The 21,201-nt window shown below is 51.3% G+C and overlaps 1 protein-coding gene across 1 annotated transcript in view; it reads left to right on the top strand.

Moving 5' to 3' along the window:
* Nucleotides 1-2,230: 2,230 nt before the first annotated feature.
* LOC111157636 (target of myb1 membrane trafficking protein) overlaps nt 2,231-21,201 on the top strand; it is a 43,223-nt gene continuing 24,252 nt past the window's right edge. The window contains exon 1 of the mRNA XM_022519228.1: nt 2,231-2,440. Within this exon, the coding sequence (XP_022374936.1) occupies nt 2,389-2,440 (52 nt within the window). The 5' untranslated portion in view covers nt 2,231-2,388. The remainder of the gene's footprint in view (nt 2,441-21,201) is intronic.

Raw genomic sequence — 21,201 nt, 5'->3', positions numbered from 1 at the left:
CAGTGAGAGAGGGAACACAAGCAGGGGGAGCGGGAGAGGGAGAAGCAGGCTTCCCGCCAAGATGGGAGCCCAATTCAGGGCTCGGTCCCAGGATCCTGGGATCAGGACCCAAGCCGAAGGCAGACGCTTAACGACTGAGCCACCCAGGTGCCCCAGCAATCACTTTTAAAACATAGTTTTAATCAATTTTGTACTCCACTTAATGTTTGCCATTTACATTCCTATCTGTTGTGTTGACAAATCCCCATATTTCTAATTTAAGAGCTATATAGTATTCTGTTTTCATGGAGGTGATAGGATTCCACTGCCTGTTTGGGAGTATGTGGATTGTTTCTGCTTTTTCACCATGAAGGATACAACTTGGGGCTGTTTTATTCTTGTCAATAAAGCCAAGATCTGTCCATAATCACTTGAAACCAGAGTGATGCAAGGAGGCAGGCACCTCATTCAGGTAAATCACCACCAACATGAGCATGTTAAAGGTTGCTAATGGAAGAATCCAAAAGAAGTTTATGCTAAAATAACCTCCTTACAACTGAGCAATATGCTTAATGAAGAAATACATGGAAGGTCCCTGACATGGAAGTAATCTTAATGTACATTCCCCCCTTTATAATCCAAATACCATGATTTGGTAGATTGATTTAAGCACCTGGGTGGCTCAGTCAGTTAAGCATCTGACTTCGGCTTAGGTTATGATGTCAGAGTCCTAGGATCCAGCCCTGCCCAGCAGGGAGTTCTGCTTGTCCCTCTCCCTCTGCTTCTCCCCCCACTCATGTTCTGTCTCTCAGATAAATAAAATCTTTAAAAATAAATAAATTTCCATGTATTAGTCACCATGCTAGACAACAGTGGCGAGCAAAGTAGACAGTATTCCAGCCCTCACGGGGTAGCCAGACTAGTGGGGAGAAGGGCATTTATGAATAGGTCTCATCAGCCTTATTTTTTTTTTTGTAAAGATTTTATTTATTTGACAGAGATCACAAGTGGGCAGAGAGGCAAGCAGAGAGAGAGAGAGGAGGAAGCAGGCTCCCCGCAGGGCAGAGAGCCCGATGTGGGACTCGATCCCAGGACCCTGAGATCATGACCTGAGCTAAAGGCAGAGGCTTAACCACTGAGCCACCCAGGTGCCCCCTCATCAGCCTTATTAAAACATTTCCCAGCTCAGGGGTACACGACTTCCATAAAGTTCTTATATTGTACAGTAAAGCTACCAGCCCCTGTGGCTGCTCAAACAAGTTAACATAAGGAAGTGATTAAGTCGTAATTTAGGTTCTCCATCATCCTCATTTGTACAATCTACTAGCCTTCCCAATTAAAAAGTCACAATTAACTGATCAATTAAATGCTCCGCAGGAGCCCAGACTACCAAAGCAGCGGTTATTATATCTTTTGGACAACATATGATCAAAAGAAAAAAACATAAAAGGTCAGATCTGATCTAATATGTGGTACATAGGAAGGTTGAAGAAAATCTTAGAATCCTAAAACTAAGAAAGGCCTTTGAGATTCTTGAAATTTTTAACTTGGGGTCTACTGCTGTACTTCGGGGACCCCAGAAAGTCCCTGAAGTTTAATTGTATCTCTAGCCTTTTTTTCTTCAGAAAGGTTGGTGGTTTTCTTCAAGTTCTCAAAGGAGCCTGTGACCTAAAAAATAAGAAAAGTTATACAGTCCTTGATCTAATTCCAGCATCTGGAGAAAATGGAAGCTCGCCGTCCGAATCACACAGTAAATGGTAGAGATGGGTCCCAGGCCCCACTTATAGCTACATCTAGGTGCTTTCTGCCCCTCTGGGCTCTAGCCCATTCCTCGCTGCAGATCACTGGGTTGGTTCTGTGTCAAGGGCTAACAGTCCCCTGGTGCTGGCCTCCAATTTGAGATAAGTGAATGTGGGGGGCAAGCAACTTGCACTTGCCGCAGGGAGGCGTGGACATCAGAAAAGAAGAACTCTATCAGGGCAGGGAGACAACAAGCCAGACGATGCTGTCAGCCCCATTGTAGTCTGGTGAGGTCACTAGAGTGAGAACTGGTCTGAGCTTGCTACGTAACCTTATCCGAGTCATTTCCCTGCTCTGACACCCTGCTTGACGGAAGCGCTCGAGTGGTAGGTCACGCCCTTAAAAAAATACCGGGGCGTGGCATCTCTAAGCCATGCCCCCTAGATCCGCCCCAGGCCTACGCGGTGCGTGGAGTCCACAAACGCCGAATGAGTGGCAGTGAGGTCATCTCCCTCCGCCTCCGGGCGCCCTACCTTCCACGTTAGGGGCGGGGCCTGTGGCCAGGCTCAACTCCCCTGCGGGCCGTCCGGCACGTCACGTGACAGATCGGCGGCGCCGGCGGTTGCTGTCAGCTGATTCCCCCGGTTGGTGGCTGAGGCAGCCGCGGCGATGGACTTTCTCCTGGGGAACCCGTTCAGCTCTCCGGTGGGACAGCGCATCGGTGAGTCACCGGAGGCCCGTCTAGCCCCGCCGCAGGGCCCCGCACCCGGCCTCGGTCCCCCGGGGCGCCTCCAGGTCCCAAGCCACCCTCCCGAGGGAGGTTGGAGGGGAATGAGGCTGGAGTGTCTCTCCCCGACCTGGCCCCGCCTAGCCTCCCGCCTACCTTGATTGACAAAAGCCGTGGTCCATTAAGAAGTCTCAACTTGTGATGGATGCCCACTCCAGCCAATTGCTAAAGAGGGAGGGCGGGTCCGGGCGGCCGCGGCTCAGCCAATGAGTGGCTGCTGGGGTTGTGAATCCAGGGAGAAAGTTTTGGGGGTGGAAGGGGCTGCTTGGCTTTACCGTTTGGGGGTCCCTGGCCTGTGTCCCTCGTCGCCTTCCCAGCTCGGGTCGTGGCGCCTGGGCTCTTGCCCTCTCCCTCCTGGCTCGCCGGGCTCTCAGGACACGGATACCGGAGAAGGGCTCTAAGTCCGTTCTCTCAGGACCAGGAGACCAGGGCTTGGCGTCTGGGCTGGCGACTTGCGGGGACCCGGCCAGGCCACCCTGCTGCGCCCGGGGCCCGGCCAGACGCTGGCGAACCTGCCAGACCAGCAGCAGGTCGGCCGCAGGGTCGCAGACTCCCCGAGCTGGAAGCGACCTCAAGAACCACCTGATTCCGCCTCCCTCATTTCTCGGTGGCCGGGTGGGCCAAGCAGCCTGGCCCGAGGCACAGGCTCACTTAGAGCCCAGATGCTGACTCTCCTGCCCCCTGCGGACGGGAGACTTACTAGCTCTGTGACGTTGCGTCTTTGCTTCCTCACCTGTAATTAGGAGTATATTAATGGTCCCTGCTTTTGTGGGGTTGTTGTGAAGGTTCAACACGTTAATAATTGTGAGGTACTTAGAACCGTGCCTGGCACAAGGCCTTGCTATATAAAATAAAGTGGTTATACTCATCCTCTGTTACTGAGGTACCAAGTGAGGGTCGGGAATCTCTGGAAATAGCTGAGCGGTGGATGTCACAGGTCCTCCTTGCTGTGCACCAACAGGGGGAAGAACCACAGGCCCTGGCCCAAACAGCTAACACTTCCCCAAGGGCAGTCTGGAGGGGCCTCTCGAATTAGGAAACTGTGGCCAGTACTGTGAAATTCTTCCTTCATCCTCCTGATGGCCGTTAGTGTTCAGTCCAGACTAGGAAAATTGGCACTTTTAGACATTCTTTCCATTCTTACTGTCTTGGAAGCCAAACCCACTTCACTGTCAACCCAGCTCTGCGACGACGTAATTGGCACCACTGCTATCTGTGGCTTTTCTGAGGTTTTGTAATCAAATTTATCCAAGAGAGGGGTGGAAGTCCGGGATTTCTTTACAGGCCAGAAAGCTCCTGGACCAGAGAGGGAAAGCTGCCCTCTGAGGAACACCCTGCCGCTCCCGGCCACACACACACCCGGCAATGAGTCATTGTTTTGGAGCTGAAAAGAGAAAACGGCTCTCCCCTCATCTTTATTTCTCCAAAAACAGATACCACTGCTTTCATCACATGCCAGCTTTGAGACTTCTTACTTTAAAAAAAAAAAAAAGAAAAGAAAGAAAGAAAGAAATCTGATCTTCAAAGTCAGCCACGTTGTCTGAACCTTTCTAGAAAAGCTCACCTGGGCTCTGGGTCTTAGCTTGTCAAAGAAAAGAATTTCTCTTCTTATCCTGAGGGTTGCCTGCCTGTCACAAGAAACAGTCTGCCCAGAGAAAATACTACTGTTATGATAGCTTAGAGCCCAGACCAAATTTTACTACTGGAAGGGTCCTTACCCTGAGGGTCTTCTAACTCAGGGTTTTCCTCAGAATACCCTGGAAGACTTGTTAAAGGCAGAGTTTCTGACTCTGTAGGTCTGGAGTGAGCCCTACAATATGCATTACTAACAAATTGCCAGGAGATGCTAAAGCCACTGGATTGGAAGCCACATGTTGAAAAGCTCCATTCTAGCCCATCCCCTTCATTTTCCACAGGAGGAGACTCTGACTCACCCAGGCCCCCAGTGAATTGGTAGTGAAGCTGTGATGAACCCCCCAGAACCCATGAGATTTGAACCAAAGCTGAAGAGGCTCTAAAAGTAGAATTAAATGAAGAATAGCTGCCATTTGAGTAAATGCCTTCGGTGTTCCATATGTTTCTTTTAGAGAAAGAGAGGGAAGGACTGCTGATTGGCGGTGATGATTGGTGACCTAGTAGTTCTGTAAACAGGAGGAGGAAAAGAACCTCCAGGCTGCCACCTCCATCCCCTTTTTGCGAATAGGGCCATGTAGAGGTGACATCCCTGAGCACAGCGAGTGCCGGTGATGCTTATCAGGGGTGAGTGTCACTCAACTCACAAAGCCCTCATCCACCCATGCACCCAAGCACCTTGGTGTTTGTCGCTCCCTCTGCCCAGGGGCTTGCTCCAGTGTGCCTCCTTCAATGCTCAGGCATTGTCACCTCCTCCTTTGCTGACCGCTTCAGATCCAGCCATTGTTTTCGTGCCCTTGCATCTCCCCCACTCCTTGGGCTTTCTCACTCTCTGCCTTTGAGCTCTGAGGCTCCAATGCCACCTCTCCGGGTGGTGGTGAGAATGAAGAAGGCCATTCCCTCTCCCCCCAAGAGCGCCTGGCACATTGTGAGTGCGCAGGAAACATTAGCTCTTGCTGTCCTCATCATTGTGTTTATAATTTTCACCATCACACGCTAACAGAGCAGTGGCCCATGCTGTAGTACTTGTGTGTCTGTGTCTCCCCAGCTAGACTAAATTTCCTGAGGGCAAGGACTGGACCTCACTGGTCAGGACCTATGCCACCTGGCATGGCCCCTGGCCCCATAGTAGGAGGGAAGAAAGGAGAAAAAGAATAACATCTTGGGAGCAATTACCATGCACCAGGGACCATGTCTGGTGATTAACATGGTTATTAACAGTTGGTTAAGCAACTGGCTTCAGTTCAGGTCATGATCCTGGGGTCCTGGGTTCAAGTCCCACATTGGGCTCCCCCTGCTCTGTGGGGAGCCTGCTGCTTCTCCCTCTGCCAGCCACTCCCCCTGCTTGGGGTCACTCTCTCTCTCTCTCTCTCTCTCTGGGTCAAATAAATAAATAAAATCTTTTAAAAACATAAAACAAAACATTCACAGTGATACTGTAAGGTTTTGCTATTTTTTTCCATTTCACAAAAGTAAGTGTGAGGGAACATAGCATTTCACAGTTGCTTGGGGTCAGGATCCAGAGCCCCGTCCTCTCCTACCCCTCACCAGGCTGTATCTGGCTGATCAGTGCATATTCGGAATTTATATTAGTCCAGCCCTCCAAGTGCCACAGTTACTGCTCTACCCACAGGTTAGCTTTGCTGATTAGGACCTACGTGAGTCTGTGCGCATTGCTGGGTCACTCAGCCTTATCATTCAGTAGGAGAGCTTCCGGAGCAGCAGCCTGTGGATGAAAGGATTCCAGATCATTAGTATGAAGTGGTGTTGACACAGCTCTCTCCTTGCAAGGATTTTAAAACCCTTTCCGGTATCCCCAAAGGACAGATCCTATGGGTTGTTTTATAGACAGATGTCAGAAGGCAACCCAAGAAGCCCATTGCCCATTTCTGACAGTCAGCTCCTCCCTGGCACTTAGAGTCAGAGACCCAGCTGACTCAGAAAGCACGCCGCATGCACCAGACGCTGTCAACATTGGTTGTCCCCGAGGACCAGCCCCCAGTGCTTGGGCTGGAGGTGGTGGTAGCTGGACATGCCAGGGATCTCCGAGCCTAAGTCGAGTCCCGGGATGGACGGGAGAGGGGAAGAAGGCAGGCAGAGCTACCCTTGGATCCACAAAGGCCAAGCCAGGGGAGCTACAGGAAGGAATCGTAGAGGGGGGACCCCAGGTGTTAGTAGAGAGAACACCTACGGCCTTCTGGAGGGCCATTTTGGGAGAGATGACCTGGAAGCCAGACTCGCTGCTCAAGCAATGTCGAGGCAACAGCAAACTGGGAGGCAGGAGACCTGGGCCCAGCTCCAGTTCCACTCCTAACTGTGGCATGTCCCCTCACCATTGCCCATAGCTTGTCTGCAACATGCTACCACCGTTCTCCCTCTACCAAGGAGGAACAGCCAAGGGGACAGATAAGGACAGGGAAGGGCAGGCACTGGAGGGAAGAAAGGAACTAATGGCCTGGAGAGGAGTGGTAGAACGGCTCCGTAGACTTGGAGGGCAGAGAACGACGTCAGTGGAGTGGAACTCGGGGTCTGCACACGCAGCCCTCACCCCTTGCATTGCTGCTGCTCGCTCCCCACTGCCGGAGGGTGAAGGTAGAGGCCAGAGGGAGGGAGGCTGTCAGGAGGATTCCCGCAGTGGCTGCCAGGAGCAACTAGCCCAGGATTCACAAACTTTCTGGAAGGGGCTGGAAAGTAAATGTCTACAGTTCTGTGGGCCTGTGGACTCTGTTGTGACCACTGAGCTCTGCCATTGTAACAGAAAAGCAGCATAGACCATGTGCAGGCGAATAGGCATGGCTGTGTTCCAGTCAGATTGTGGGCACTAAAATGTGAATTTCATATCGTTTTCATATGTCATGAAGTAATACTCTTTGGATTTGTTTTCAGCCATTTAAAAATGTGAAAACCATTGTTAACTTGTGGGCCATACAAAAGCAGACTTAACTGGCCCCATGCGTTCATGGTTCACTGACCTGGATCAGACCAGCTCGCCAGATGTAGAGTGATGAAAGGCAGTGTTCCCCAGAGTAGGGTCCCGGAGAACCCCACGTCATGAATGCCTAAAGATGTTCCTGTCCTGGGCCTCCCAAGTCTGAATCCCTCCTATTTCCCACAGTGTGCCCAGCTGCAGGGGGGGCTTCAGGTCTTAAAGCTCTGAGTCCCTGATCTCTAAGTGCTGGAGCCAACTTAGTCCACGTCTCTGTCTGGATGACAACAGGGAACAATGTCTAGAAAGGGCTTTGGGTCAAACGACTGTATGGTGCGCGTGGTTAGGCATCCAGGATGAGCCCTTGAGTGCCACCGAATGGTCTGAGTCCTGGCTCAGCCTCCACCAGCTTTGTTACCTGGGGCGAGTTACAGAACCTCCATGGCCTTCAGTTTCACATCTGTAAAATAAGAATGTTTTACACAATATCCCTCGGGTTTGCCGTTTGGCCGTGTTGGGTGGCACGCAGCCCCATGCCTGCCAGACAGTAAGGGTCCGTAGCTGTTAGCTGCTGCGATTTCTTTACTGGCGTTGCTGGGGCATAGTGTAAATTCGTGGCAGAGCCAAGGTATCAACCCAGGGCTGTGGCTCTAGTGCAGCTCCTTTGTTGGCCGTGCTGTCCCTGGGCAATGAGCAGTCACTGGCTGACGGCAGCCACCTTCATAGGTCGGGTTTCAGGCTGTGGGGTGGATCCCATTCTTCCTTGGGAATTAAGGCCTCTGCCTGACCCTGGGGAGAGAACTGGTGAATAGGTTTTATTCCCTCACTGAGCTCAAAGAAATAAGAGTAAAGTGCCGGATTTCCGCTCTTCTGGTTTTAGAAAAGAACCCAAACAAACAAAATCTTCTGTGTCTTCTAATTAGCATGGGGCCACCCCCCCTCCCCTCCCATGAGAAACGGGATGCAGGACAAGTTAACTCTTTACCACCTTACCAAGGAGGTCTATGTCTAGGCCAGCACTCCACGCACTTCTATCCCTCATGCACCACCTTTGTGATTTATGTCTGCCCTGTGTCACCTTTCATTTTATTTTCATAGCGTTTTCCTTTTATTGGCTCGCTACTTTTAAGATTTTTTTTTTTTTGACAGAGAGAGGGAGAGATCACAAGTAGGCAGAGCAGCAGGCAGGGTGGGGGGAAGCAGGCTCCCCGCTGAGCAGAGAGAGCCCGATGTGGGGCTCGATCCCAGGACCCCGAGACCACGACCTGAGCAGAGACTTCAATGCACTGAGCCACGCAGGTGCCCCAGGCTCGCCATTTATAATATGACCTCATCCTGTGTAATTCTATCCGAGAAATCATGAAGGAATTCATATTTATTTTTCTCTTCCACATTAAAGTAACTGTGCACCTCTAAAAATGTCCACGATTGCCCCTGAACCCACCTAATGTATGCTGTGTAGTGCTATTGGTCACTCTGATGACAGCAGTCTGAACAAGGTCAGAACTTGGATCCTGCCTCAGAAGATCTGGTGTCAGTACCAGCTCTGCCCTTTCCCCGCCCTTTCTGTGTGTCCCCCAGGCAAATGACAAAAGCTTTGAGAGACTCCTGCCTCCGCAAACATGGGGAAGCACACTGAAAAGCACTAGGGAGAGCCAAACTGCCTTGTAAGATCCATGGTGAGGAGCTGGGCTTTGCTCCTGATGGAGGAGGTAGAGGAGGTGGAGGAGGGAGGGAAGAGCCAGGGATGAGGGTGAGAGGAGGAGAGAACAGAATCCTCCGGACTACATGAGGCTCAGACCCACAGAATCTAAGAAGTGACAGAGGTGTCCCCTACACAATGGCAACTTGTTTGCGTTGATGTGGTATAAACTCTGGGGTGGTTAACTTTATATGTCAACTTGGCTGGGCCATGGTATCCACAGATATTTGGTCAAACATTATTCTAGATGTTTCTGTGAAGGTATTTTTCCAAATGAGGTCAGTAGACTTTGAGTAAAGCAGATTATTCTCCATAGTGTGGGTGGGCCTCGTCTAACAAAATGACGGTTTTAATAGAAGAAAGGCTGGCCTCCCCAGATGAGAGAATTCCACCAGCAGACAGCCTTTGGACTCGAGCTGCCTTTGTTCCCTGGGTGTCCAGCCTGCTGGCCTGTCCTGCAGACTTTGAACTTGCCAAGCCTCCACACTCACAGGAGCCAATCCAGTAAAATGAATTTCTCTCAGTAGGTAAAGAGAGATGAGAAAAAGGACTGAGGGAGGGGAGAGGGTGTTGTCAGTAACGTCAGTAACGTCTTTTATACTCACAGAAGGGAAAAGAATGTCACAGGCACCTTGGCCAGCCATGTCACACTTCTGCTTTCACGGTCTTGCTCCTTCTTACCCGGACAGTTTTACCAAACCGTCTTCCTCGTAACTGAAGCTGTTCTTCAGTTAGCAGCTATAGTTAGCTACGTGAACTTCAAAATTGTGGGTTGCAGAAGTAATGCCCTCAGTAAGGTATTTAGAGTTCCTCTTGTGGCCTGTGGTTACAGAATGGCAGGAGAGAGGGAGCCAGCGTTTTGAGGAAGGACGGCTCAGCAGCTTAGGAAACTGGTAGAACTTTCCATGCTGGGTCTGGAGAGACTTGTTCATTTGGGGCGTAGGCCTTGAGACAGTTTGCTGGCCGAGAAGAAATGGCTTCTCTACGTATGTGATTTAAAAATCTAATTTGTGGGACGCCTGGGTGGCTCAGTTGGTTGGACGACTGCCTTCGGCTCAGGTCATGATCCTGGAGTCCCGGGATCGAGTCCCGCATCGGGCTCCCAGCTCCACGGGGAGTCTGCTTCTCTCTCTGACCTTCTCCTCGCTCATGCTCTCTCTCACTGTCTCTCAAATAAATAAATAAAATCTTTTTAAAAAAATAAATAAATAAATAAAAATAAAAATAAAAATCTAATTTGTTTGGGGCGCCTGGGTGGCTCAGTCGGTTAAGCATCCATCTCTTGATCTCAGCGCCAGTCTTGCTCTCAGGGTCATGAGTTCAAGCCCCATGTTGGGCTCCATGCTGGATGTGGAGCCTACTTAAAAAAAAAAAAAATCTATTTTTTGGAGTGCTTGAAATTTTCAAACTTTTTTTATTGGTATTTTGGTAATCGATAACATTTGTTTTCATGATCAGTGTGCGTGAGGCAGGATACTCAGCACTTGAAATGCATTCTCTTATTTCCTCCTCACAAGGCCCTGGAAGGTGACTGTTGACTTTATCCCCCATTCTGCAGGGGACAAACTGAGGTACAGAGAGTTTAAGGAATTCAGTCAGGATGGGGGCGCCTGGCTGGCTCAGTCGGTAGTGCAGGCAACACTTGATCTTAGGGTCATGAGTTCGAGCCCACGTCAGGGGTAGAGTTTACTAATTAGTAAATAAATGAATAAATACTCTTTTTAAAAAGGGGGAATTCATTTGGGGTCCCACAGCCTGTGAGTCACGACTTAAAGTGGGATTCGTCTTTGTCCAGATCCCACTCTTGTAACTTTTTCACCTCATTGCTTCCCCTTAGAATTGAAAGGAGGGTGCTGGGTTTCCTTTTGAGTAAAAATGTCTGAATCCATCTAGAATGATTTTGTTTGTAATGGCTCTTTCTGTAGTTCTCCCCCACCCCACCCCACCCCCATTAGCATATTGGTTTCATCCTCATGCTTGTCAGTTTTCCCTGTGTGGCAGGAGGCTCAGGTGAACGGGCCAGCCACCCCGCCCCTCTTAGCACGGGAGCAGAATCTTGCTCAGAAGCTGGCTAGACCTGCGTCACCTGGCCACTTCTAGCTGCAGGGGAGACTAGAAAAGCTGTAGCCGGTGGAGAGTGAGGGCCTTCCACAAGGACAAATTCTGTAGGAGTCAGCTCCACAGGGTGGAATTAATAAATATCTAACAAAGTCATAGAACATGTTAATACAAATACAGTATCCAGTGTGGGCAGCTGAGTGAGTTCGCTTGCTGCATTTCCAGAAGGACTGCTGAGCTGGCCTGCACCCCAGTGGGATCGGTCAGAATAGCAGGGCTCTAGAGATCACGTCTGGGATGGCACGGTCACAGGAACTGAAGAAGTTAGTGTAGAGGACAGATTAAGGGGGGACATGGTACTTTTTAAAAATATTCAAAGGAGAGGCACCTGGGTGTCTCAGTTGGTTAAGTCTCCGGCTGTTGATTTTGGCTCAGGTCATGATCTCAGGGTCGTGAGATCGAGCCCCGCATTGGGCTCCTCAGAGTTTGCTGGAGAGTCTCCCTCTCCTTCCCTCGGCCCCTCCCCCTGCTCAGGCACCGAGCTCACTCTCTAAAACAAATCTTTTTTTTTTTTTAAGATTTTATTTCTTTATTTGACAGAGAGAGAGCACAAGCAGGCAGAGAAGCATGCAGAGAGAGAGGGAGAAGCAGGCAGCCTGACATGGAACCCGATCCCAGGATCCTGGGATCATGACTTGAGCCGAAGGCAGTTGCCTAACCAACTGAGCCACCCAGGCCCCCACAAATAAATCTTTTCAAAAAGTAGTCAAAAGGGCGCCTGGGTGGCTCAGTGGGTTAAAGCCTCTGCCTTCGGCTCAGGTCATGATCTCAGGGTCCTGGGATGGAGCCCCGCATCAGGCTCTCTGCTCAGCAGGGAGCCTGCTTCCTCCTCTCTCTCTGCCTGCCTCTCTGCCTACTTGTGATCTCTGTCTGTCATATAAATAAATAAATAAAATCTTAAAAAAAAAAAAAGTAGTCAAAGGACTGCCAATTGGGAGAAAGATTAGATTCTACACAATAGCTTCTAAGGGATCAATGGAGGCAGAAGGGTGGGAGTATTACATTTAAATTAAAGTGTGACAAAGGTTTATTATCCAGGTGTATGTGACCTCATCCTTCATTCAGTTAGTTATTCAGAAACATGAACCACAGGTTTATCAGGGGCCGGGTCTCTTCTGATGTACCGAATTCCTGAGCGGTGATAATCTCCACCCTTGAGCTCACATGCCTAATGGGAGAGACAAAAACAAAGAAATCAATTCTGCAGTTCTTTCAACAGCCCCAACAAGCAGAATTTAACAGTTGGGGCCTGTGAAAATGCTGTTGGCCCCAGGAGGGAAGGAGCCCGCCCTCCAGTGGGTCCAGGCAGGCCCCACGTGGTGAGCTGACCTTGAGCTGGACTCAGGAGCACGATTTAAGGTCGGGAGACAGGCAGGAGCACATTCCTAGAAGGTGGGCCCGCTCACAGCACAGAGCCCGGAAGGAGCAGGACCACGGGGTGTGGACAGAAGGCCTGGGTTGGGTCTCCACCCTGAGTCCTGCCTGCCAAACCCTGGGGCGGCCCAGCTTAGCTCAGGTCCCACAGCCGAGTTTGGTTTGAAGTTGCAGGGTTGGGGTGTTCAACAGTGTCTTTAAACATCCAAGGTGTTTGTCCTGAGCTTGTCACTACCTGGGCTCAAAACTGCAGGCACCACGTTCCCTTGCTAGCCTCCCAGAAGAGAGGAAAGAAGGAGAAGGGGGAGAAAAGGCTTTCCTCCTCCCTGAGTTGTGCCTCTGTGTTCCAGAAGGATGCGTCTCCCCACCACAGTCTAGAAGACAGCCCTCTTCGCCACAGGGACCAGAACAGGGTGGCTTGCCCATTTCTGGAGCAGGTGCTGCAAAGGGGAACAGTACTGGTGTCCTGAGCGGGGAAGGGAGGATGGCTGCTGGGTAGACTGCACAGACTCCGCCACTGTGGGTCTTGGCACAGGTCCGTGCCTGCTTTGGGGATGGGCCATCCTGGGCCGCTGGCTTACTTCCCTCTATCTCAGCAGCCTCGCCTTTCTCCTCCGGCTGCCTCCCTCCCCCTGGGATTTTCTCCCTCTCTCGGGTCACTTGTCCCCAGTGCCTGAGACTGGCCTGCGAGCCCCTCTTTCTCCTCTTCTTCCCAGCATCCTCCATGACTCGTCATCAATTCATTCATTCAGCAAGTGCCTTTGCTCTCCCGAGAACCTCCTTTCCCCGCTGCCCAGCCCGGCACCTTGTGCTCTGTGCTCAGCTCAGACCTTCCCTATTCCCTCTGCGGGTGTTCAGCCTTGTCTCCTGGCTCTCCAGCACCCCGAGCTGGCCTCAGCCATGTCACTTAGCTCTGAAAGCATTTGTCCAGCTGTTATCCGTGACCACTTTAGGACCAGGGTTCTGGTCATCTTTGCCTCTCTAGCACCTGCCACAGAGGGACAGATAATACGGCTCCAAGAATGTCATGGGAGGGCAAAGAGGTGCATGTGAGGGAGATGGGCCCGAAGAAGGTGAAGAGAAAGCAAGTAGAAGGGTGGGGGAGTAGGCTAAGGGGCACTAGGCAGGGGATGGAGGCAGATGCGGATGGGTAGGGAGTAGGGAAGCGAACAGAGGGCAGGTATTACTGACAGCAAATTCCAAACATCAGATCGTTTCACTCATAAATATTTCAGTATATCTCCATAAGGTAAGGAATAGGATTCTTATTTAAAAACAAACAAACGGGCGCCTGGGTGGCTCAGTGGGTTAAGCCTCTGCTGGGGTCATAATCTCAGGGTCCTGGAATGGAGCCCTGCATCGGGCTCCCTGCTCCGTGGGGAGCCTGCTTCCCCCCCGCCCCCCGCCCCCTACCTGCTATTCTGCCTGCCTGTGATCTCTCTCTGTCAAATAAATAAACAAAATTTAAATAAATAAAATATAGAAACAAACAAGCCGTAGTCACAGTACCAGTATATAAAAGTATATATATGTGTGTGTGTTTTTTAACAGTAAAGCCTGGAAGGAAGTCTGCAGAGGGATCACTGGTTCCTGCGAGTGGCATGAGCGGGTGGTGTTTCCAATGGAAAGATGGTTAGACACTCGAGCTGACCCGCCGCGTCCTTGTTTTTTCACAGGCAGCTGACTCCGACTGCGCCTCTCCCCACCAGGTCTGGAGCCTGCCCCAGGCTGGGTCATAGCCTAGGGTGAGGACAGGTCTGTGGTTGTCGTTGGCCTGTAAGGCCATCCCCCACTGCTTACAAGCCACATTTCATTGAACCTAAGACACCACGGAGAATGAAAAGAAAAAAACTGCCCAGCTGAGCTGTCAGGCCATCGTTTGTAAGAGCCACCCCGATATGAGAGGGGTTCAAAGTGGAAAGGGGGAAGGGAGCTTACAGTCGCAGAAATACAGTATGTGATATCTGGGCAGGTGGGGCAGGGAGTGAGGGGGCCCAGACTCAGAGCCAAACCGAGCAGCAAGGCAGTCTGAGGGCCGTTGGCCTTCCACAAACGCCGAAGGAGCCGCTAGTCTCTGGCCCAGCAGAGGTAAGGCCTTGAAGGGCCCGAGCAGAGTGAGAGGCACAGGGTTTCAGAGCCACACGCTCCTCCCCTTCTGGGCAAGGGACCTCAGCTGCCAGTCCTCCGTGGTAGGGACTGTGGGGAGGTGACCCGAGAGGAGGCCTCCTGAGCAGCTTGCACAAGCTAACGTTCAGTGAATGCCAGTCATTTTGTCGCTATTACTCCTGCTGTTACTGTCACCCTATGGGATGACGGTCCAGGTCACAGTGACACAGTCCACCCCGTTGGCAGATACACTGAGGAGCTGGCACTGGGGTTTGGGCCTTAAAAGATGAGCCGGGATTAGCCGGCTCATTTCCTTCTTTCTGTCGGCATGTGAGATCTCACACCCTGTCTTAGCTCAGCGCCCTGTCTTTTCTGTCACATCCCTTGCACCTTTGCGATGGCGATTGTGACGTCCCACTGGACCGTGAATGTGCTGAGGGCAGGAGCTGCTTGGTTTTGCTCACCAGAATCTCCCCGGTGCCTGGATGACAGCAAGCACTGAGTATGTTCTAGAGGCACAGAAGGTAGTGGTTAAGAGTATGGATTTGGTAACCAGACCTTGCTGAGTCTGAATCTCTGCTCTGCAGTGTATAAGCTGTGTGACCATGGACAAGTCATTGACCTCTCTGTGCTCCTTAGTTTACTCATCCTCTTAAGGGCATGGTGAGGGGTTTGTGCCAAGTGCTGAGTCCCCTACATGGTGTCCATGTATGGATACTGAGTGTCCGGTTACTGGTGGTGATGGTTGTCGTCGTCACCCGTGACACAGGTGCCTGACCGAGTGGAAGAAAGGCATGCCGGGCACAAGCCCAGAGGCACGCAAGAACAAGGCCCCAAAGGGAGGAGAAGACAGCCAGCTGTGGCGGAGGTCAGTCCCACATGTCCCTCTCTGCCCTAAAGAGTTCAGGTTTTTGACCCCCAGGCAGTTGAGGGTATGAGGGAATCCTGGACAGTTTTTAGATGGGAGAACATACTAGCTGGGTTTATATTTGAAGAAAAGAGTGTGGCGGTGACGTCCAGGCCTGGGGGAGGTGACAGGTCCTGACTGAAAGCTTTCACAGTGATGACAGAACTGGGGACGACTCAGAGATGCTTTGAGCAGCTGGAATTCCCAGACTTGGTGACGGTGACTGTTGGAACATGCAGGGTGGTGGGGAGAAGGCTCTAGGCCGCTCCCCTCAAGGCTGACGTGGGAGCAAACGGTCAGTGGGCTTTGAGTGCATGGCACAAAGCCACTGCAAACGCGGACTTCTCCAAAGCAGTTGAAGAAGCCACGGAGGCCACTGTCTTCAGCTGTTTGGAGCCCTCCCGGGAGTGAGCAGGCAGGGACCAGGGGCCCAGAGCTGGCATGTCTCTGGGGCCACTCTTGCCTGCTCTCAGCCCAGGTCATAGCCACGGTGCTTAGCAGTACTTGGGATTGCTCTTTGCCTGACGTCATGCATGCATTGTGTGGCTGAAAAGTCGCAGCACCTATAAGGCAGGCCGTGGGTCTCCGAGGGGAGAAAACAGAGACTACGCAGGCCTGCGGGCTGCAAGTTAGGACCAATGGCTAGACTCATCCCACTCCAGAGCTTCTGCCATGAGCTTGCCGCCGCACCAGGCCACCTCTCTGGAGTCTTCCTGGCAAGGTGGTGTCTGCACCCAGCCTGACACGGAGAGGACAGGCATACGGGGCCCCGTGATCCATGGCCACAGGGCTGCAGGCCCCAGACGGCAGCCCCGCAGCCTGAACCCCGGCAGGGGTTTGCAGGGCCTGGCATCCTCAGGAGCTGGGGACAGGAGCCCCACAGCTGCCCGGAACGTGGACGGTTACCACCCACTGCCCAGAGGGCGGGAAGCCGGTTATCATTCTCCTGGAACTGGTCACCACTGCCAGTATTTTTCTTCCTTCTTTCCAAAATAGCGAGCTGGGTTACTTTTGTGGTTGAAAACAAAAACAAAACGGATATCCCCAGATTCCTGTGGGTTTAAATTTCTGCTTTTGATAGAGTATGCCGACCCCGTGGAAATGTTCATTAAGGAAGTCCGAAAACGCTCCCCACACCTGTAGGGAGTTGGCTGCTCTGGACATACTGTTCTTCTGCTGAGATGGCCGGAGTGGGTCTTGTCTCCCCTCTGCCACTTCCTCCTCTTCCTTTCCCTGTTTAGGCTGACAGACAGCCACCCCCACCACCGCCCCACCCCCTAGCAGACTGTTCTGGGCATGGCTCTGCCCTCTGCTGGCAGTGGGGCCTGGAGAACTGTCAGCCCCGTCGGGCCGGGCTCAGACCTGGTGCTCTGGGTCTGCCCACCCCTGCCCGACTCCCTGCCTCGGCCTTCCTCTGCCTCATACATACCCCAGCTGCCCCTCACCAGCATACCTACAGTTCCAGAATGACCCAAATCCCTTCTAAAACCATGCTGATCCTCCCCCTCCCCCCAGGAGAAGAGTGGTGTCCCTTATTTTCAGAGGTCGCTAGGAGGGTCTAGTTGAAGAAAGAGGTCTGCTGGTAGAGCCAGGGATCTGGGAGGAGGGGGCAGGAGGACGCCCCTGGGATGGCAGAGCTCCCTTCCCCCGAGGACCAATGTGGGACCTCACTGCATCTCCGTTCCCTTGTCAGCTAGATGAGGGCCGTGATGCACACCACGTGCCATCGGGAGGATTCACTTGTGTTCGTATGTCAGCAGCCAGCGGGGCAGTTAAAGCACGGTTGCCGAGGAAGGGCGTGTGGGCCGGGCCTGGGGTTCGGGAGCCTTCGGAGGACTGGGGGCATGGCAGGAACAGGGTCACTTCCAGGTTTCAGAAAGGTCGGCCCTGGGTAGCAGGGGGCATGGAGGGAAAGGAGCAAGGCAGGAGGGGCGGAGGCAGTGGCCTCTGGGGAAGAGGCCAAGGAGGAGACCGGTGGCTGGCCAGGCAGAGACAGATGGCAAGGCGAGAAGGGATCAGGTAGGATAGAGTCAGGAGCCGGAGTGGGCAGAGCATTGTGGCCGGATGCCAGGGATGACCGTCCTCTGGCCCACATGACTGGGGGTCGCGGAGCTGTGGTTTCTGAAGGAGCAGCACGTTCCACATACTTGACAAGCCGCTCTCCCCCAGACTCTCCAGAATGGAGCTTGGCTCCCTCTGCCCAGAGAGGAGCTTGTTCCACTCTCTTCAGTTCTTCCCACATGGCTCAGTAAGTGTGTGAGTCCCCAAGGGTGGGGAGTGAGACACAAAGAAGCCACACTCAGGACATCATTGTGGCATTAAGGCGCCCACCTTTCAGCCCTTTTAAAGGAATCCTTCTTCATCCCCTCCCCCAGCCATAGTCTAGGGAGAAGAGCACCCCACCTTGCCACTGGGTCCCTCCCTGGATGCCCCAGCGGCCTGGCTTGTGCCCTGAGCTCCCCCTAGCATCCATCTGTCTGCAGGACCTAAGGTGGAACCAAGGTCAGGCCAGTTTCAAAACTGACATCACAGAAGCCACAGCTTTTGGGAGCTGACTGCCGGCCCAGCCCCCGCGTGGTCCTGCAGGATGGGCCTGCCTGTCTGGTCACAGGGCCTGGGCTCAGAAGACGCCTCAGCACCTCAGGGCACCATAGGGAGGGGACCACATGTGTCTGGTCCACCGTTGCCTCCATCCCCGGTGCCTAGAGCCGGCCTGATGCAGGAGGAGCTGTACAGCAAGTGAAGGGTCCCTTCGCCCCCCCCCAGAACCTCAGCTCTCTGTGTGAACAGAGCCAAGGGCCTCCCGTGCAGGACGGCTGTAGTCATGCGGGACAGCAAGCCGCACATGCCTGCTCCCTCGGGTGCTGTTGGTAGATGGGTGACGGCACCCTGCCGGTGGGGCACTGCCTGCAGGGCCAGGTGTGGGAGCCAGCGGAGAGGGCTGTGACGGAGGGGGACTTGGAGAGCGCCCAGCATCAGGACACCCAGGGTCTTACTCCCTGAACCTTAAAACATTCACCCGGGATCCTGGGATCAAGTCCCACATTGGGCTCCCTGCCCCACGGGAGCTGGCTTCTCCCTCTGCCTCTGCCTCTGCTCCCCCTGCTTGTACGCACTCTCTCTCTCTGTGTCAAATAAAAAATCTTTACACACACACACACACACACACACATGCACACATACACACACATTGACCAGCCCTGTCTTGTCCCAGAGTCCTAACTAGGGTACAGTGTGTGCCAGCCAGGGGTGATTTGTGTGGTAGAATATTGGCCCCAAAAAGCAAGAGACCAGACTGTCTGTGCTGTGGTGGAGCTTATTTAATGGGACGCCTGGGGGGCTCAGTCAAGCCTCCCGACTCCTGATATCAGCTCAGGTCTGATCTCAGGGTGGTGAGTTTAGGCCCCGTGTTGGGCTCCACACTGGGTATGAAACCTACTTAAAAACAAACGGCTGCCTGAGGATGGATTCTAGAAGAGCTCAGAGGGGAGTAACCCTGGTCTTGAGAGCTCAAGAATGTTGGAGCTGACTGGCCCAGACATCTTTTTTTTTTTAATATAAAAGAATTTAAAAAAATTTTTTTTATTAACATACAATGTATTATTTGCCCCAGGGATACAGGTCTGTGAATCGTCAGGCTTACACATTTCACAGTACTCACCATAGCACATACCCTCCCCAATGTCCATGACCCAGCCACCCTCTCCCTACCTACCCAGCCCCCAGCAACCCTCAGTTTGTTTCGTGAGATTAAGAGTCTCTTATCGTTTGTCTCCCTCCCGATCCCACCTCCTTTCATTTTTTCCCTCCCTACCTCCCACGACCCACCTGGCCCTGCCATAAAAGAATTTTAAATGCTCTTGTGTAACTCCTTTGTCACTTATCTCAGAAGCAGAAAAAGCTCCTGAGGTATAAAGAAAAGCTTAGAGAGTTTTCTGATTACCACCATAATTTAGAACAGAAGCTTCCAAAATGGGCTGATTTCATCATAGAAAAGACAAAAAGACCCATTAGGGGACAGAAAGGAAATGTTGAACCGAGAAAGAAAAAAAGAAAAATGAAGGTTTATAACTACACGTAACATATTTGTTTTAGGTATACCACATAACAGTTAAATATTTGTGTCTGTTGTGAAATGATCACCACAGTAGGTCTACTTAACATCCATTGTCATATATAATTATGAAAATGTTTTTGCTATGATGAAAACTTTTAAGATTTATTCTCTTAGAAACTTACAAATATGCAATACAGTATTTTTTTATTAACATATAATGTATTATTAGCACCGGGGTACAGGTCTGTGAATCGCCAGGTTTACACACTTCACAGCACTCACCATAGCACATACCTTCCCCAGTATCCATAACCCAACTACCCTCGCCCTCCCCCCGCCTGCCATTCCCCCACCACCCCCTCCCACAACCCTCAGTTTGTTTTGTGAGATTAAGAGTTTCTTATGGTTTGTCTTCCTCCCGATCCCATCTTGTTTCCTTTATTCCTTTCCTACCCCCCAAACCCCCAATGTTGCCTCTCAACTTGCTCATATCAGGGAGATCATATGATAATTGTCTTTCTCTGAATGACTTATTTTGCTAAGCATAATACTCTGTAGTCCCATCCATGTTGTCGCAAATGGCAAGATTTCATTTCTTTTGATGGCAGCATAGTATTCCATTGTATATATATCTCACTTCTTCTTTATCCATTCATCTGTTGATGGACATCTAGGTTCTTTCCATAGTTTGGCTATTGTGGACATTGCTGCTATAAACATTCGGGTGCACGTGCCCCTTCCGATCACTACATTTGTATCTTTAGGGTAAATACCCAGTAGTGTTTGCTGGGTCGTAGGGTAGCTCTATTTTCAACTTTTTGAGGAAACTCCATGCTGTTTTCTAGAGTGGCTGCACTAGCTTGCATTCCCACCAACAGTGTAGGAGGGTTCCCCTTTTCTCTGCATCCTCACCAGCATCTGTCATTTCCTGTGTGAAGTGATATCTCACTGTGGTTTTGATTTATATTTCCCTGATGCTGAGTGATGTGGAGCATTTTTTCATGTGTCTCTTGGCCATCTGGATGTCTTCTTTGCAGGAATTTCTGTTCATGTCCTCTGCCCATTTCTTGATTGGATTGTTTGTTCTTTGGGTGTTGAGTTTGGTAAGTTCTTTTTTTTTTTTTTTTTAAGATTTTATTTATTTATTTGACAGACAGAGGTCACAAGTAGGCAAGAGAGGCAGGCAGGGAGAGAGAGGAGGAAGCAGGCTCTCCACGGAGCAGAGAGCCCGATGCGGGGCTCGATCCCAGGACCCTGGGATCATGACCTGAGCTGAAAGCAGAGGCTTTAACCCACTGAGCCACCCAGGCACCCCTGGTAAGTTCTTTATAGATTTTAGATACTAGCCCTTTATCTAATATGTTGTTTGCAAATGTTTTCTCCCATTCTGTCAAGGTGTCTTTTGGTTTTGTTAACTGTTTCCTTTGCTGTGCAAAAGCTTTTGATCTTGATGAAGCCCCAGTAGTTCATTTTTGCCCTTGCTTCCCTTGTCTTTGGCAATGTTTCTAGGAAGAAGTTGCTGCGGCTGAGGTCGAAGAGGTTGCTGCCTGTGTTCTCCTCAGATTTTGATGGATTCCTTTCTCACATTGAGGTCCTTCATCCATTTTGAGTCTATTTTCGCATGTGGAGTAAGGAAATGGTCCAGTTTCATTCTTCTGCATGTGGCTTGTCCAATTTTCCCAACACCATTTGTTGAAGAGACTGTCATTTTTCCATTGGACATTCTTTCCTGCTTTGTCGAAGATTAGTTGACATAGAGTTGAGGGTCTATTTCTGGGCTCTCTATTCTGTTCCATTGATCTATGTGTCTGTTTTTGTGCCAGTACCACACTGTCTTGATGATGACAGCTTTGTAATAGAGCTTGAAGTCTGG

The sequence above is a fragment of the Enhydra lutris genome, unplaced genomic scaffold, assembly GCF_002288905.1.
Source record: "Enhydra lutris kenyoni isolate GAN:26980312 unplaced genomic scaffold, ASM228890v2 scaffoldscaffold55, whole genome shotgun sequence".
Taxonomy (NCBI): domain Eukaryota; kingdom Metazoa; phylum Chordata; class Mammalia; order Carnivora; family Mustelidae; genus Enhydra; species Enhydra lutris.
Note: the sequence above shows the minus strand (reverse complement) of the source record. Positions and strands in the feature narration are given on the sequence as shown.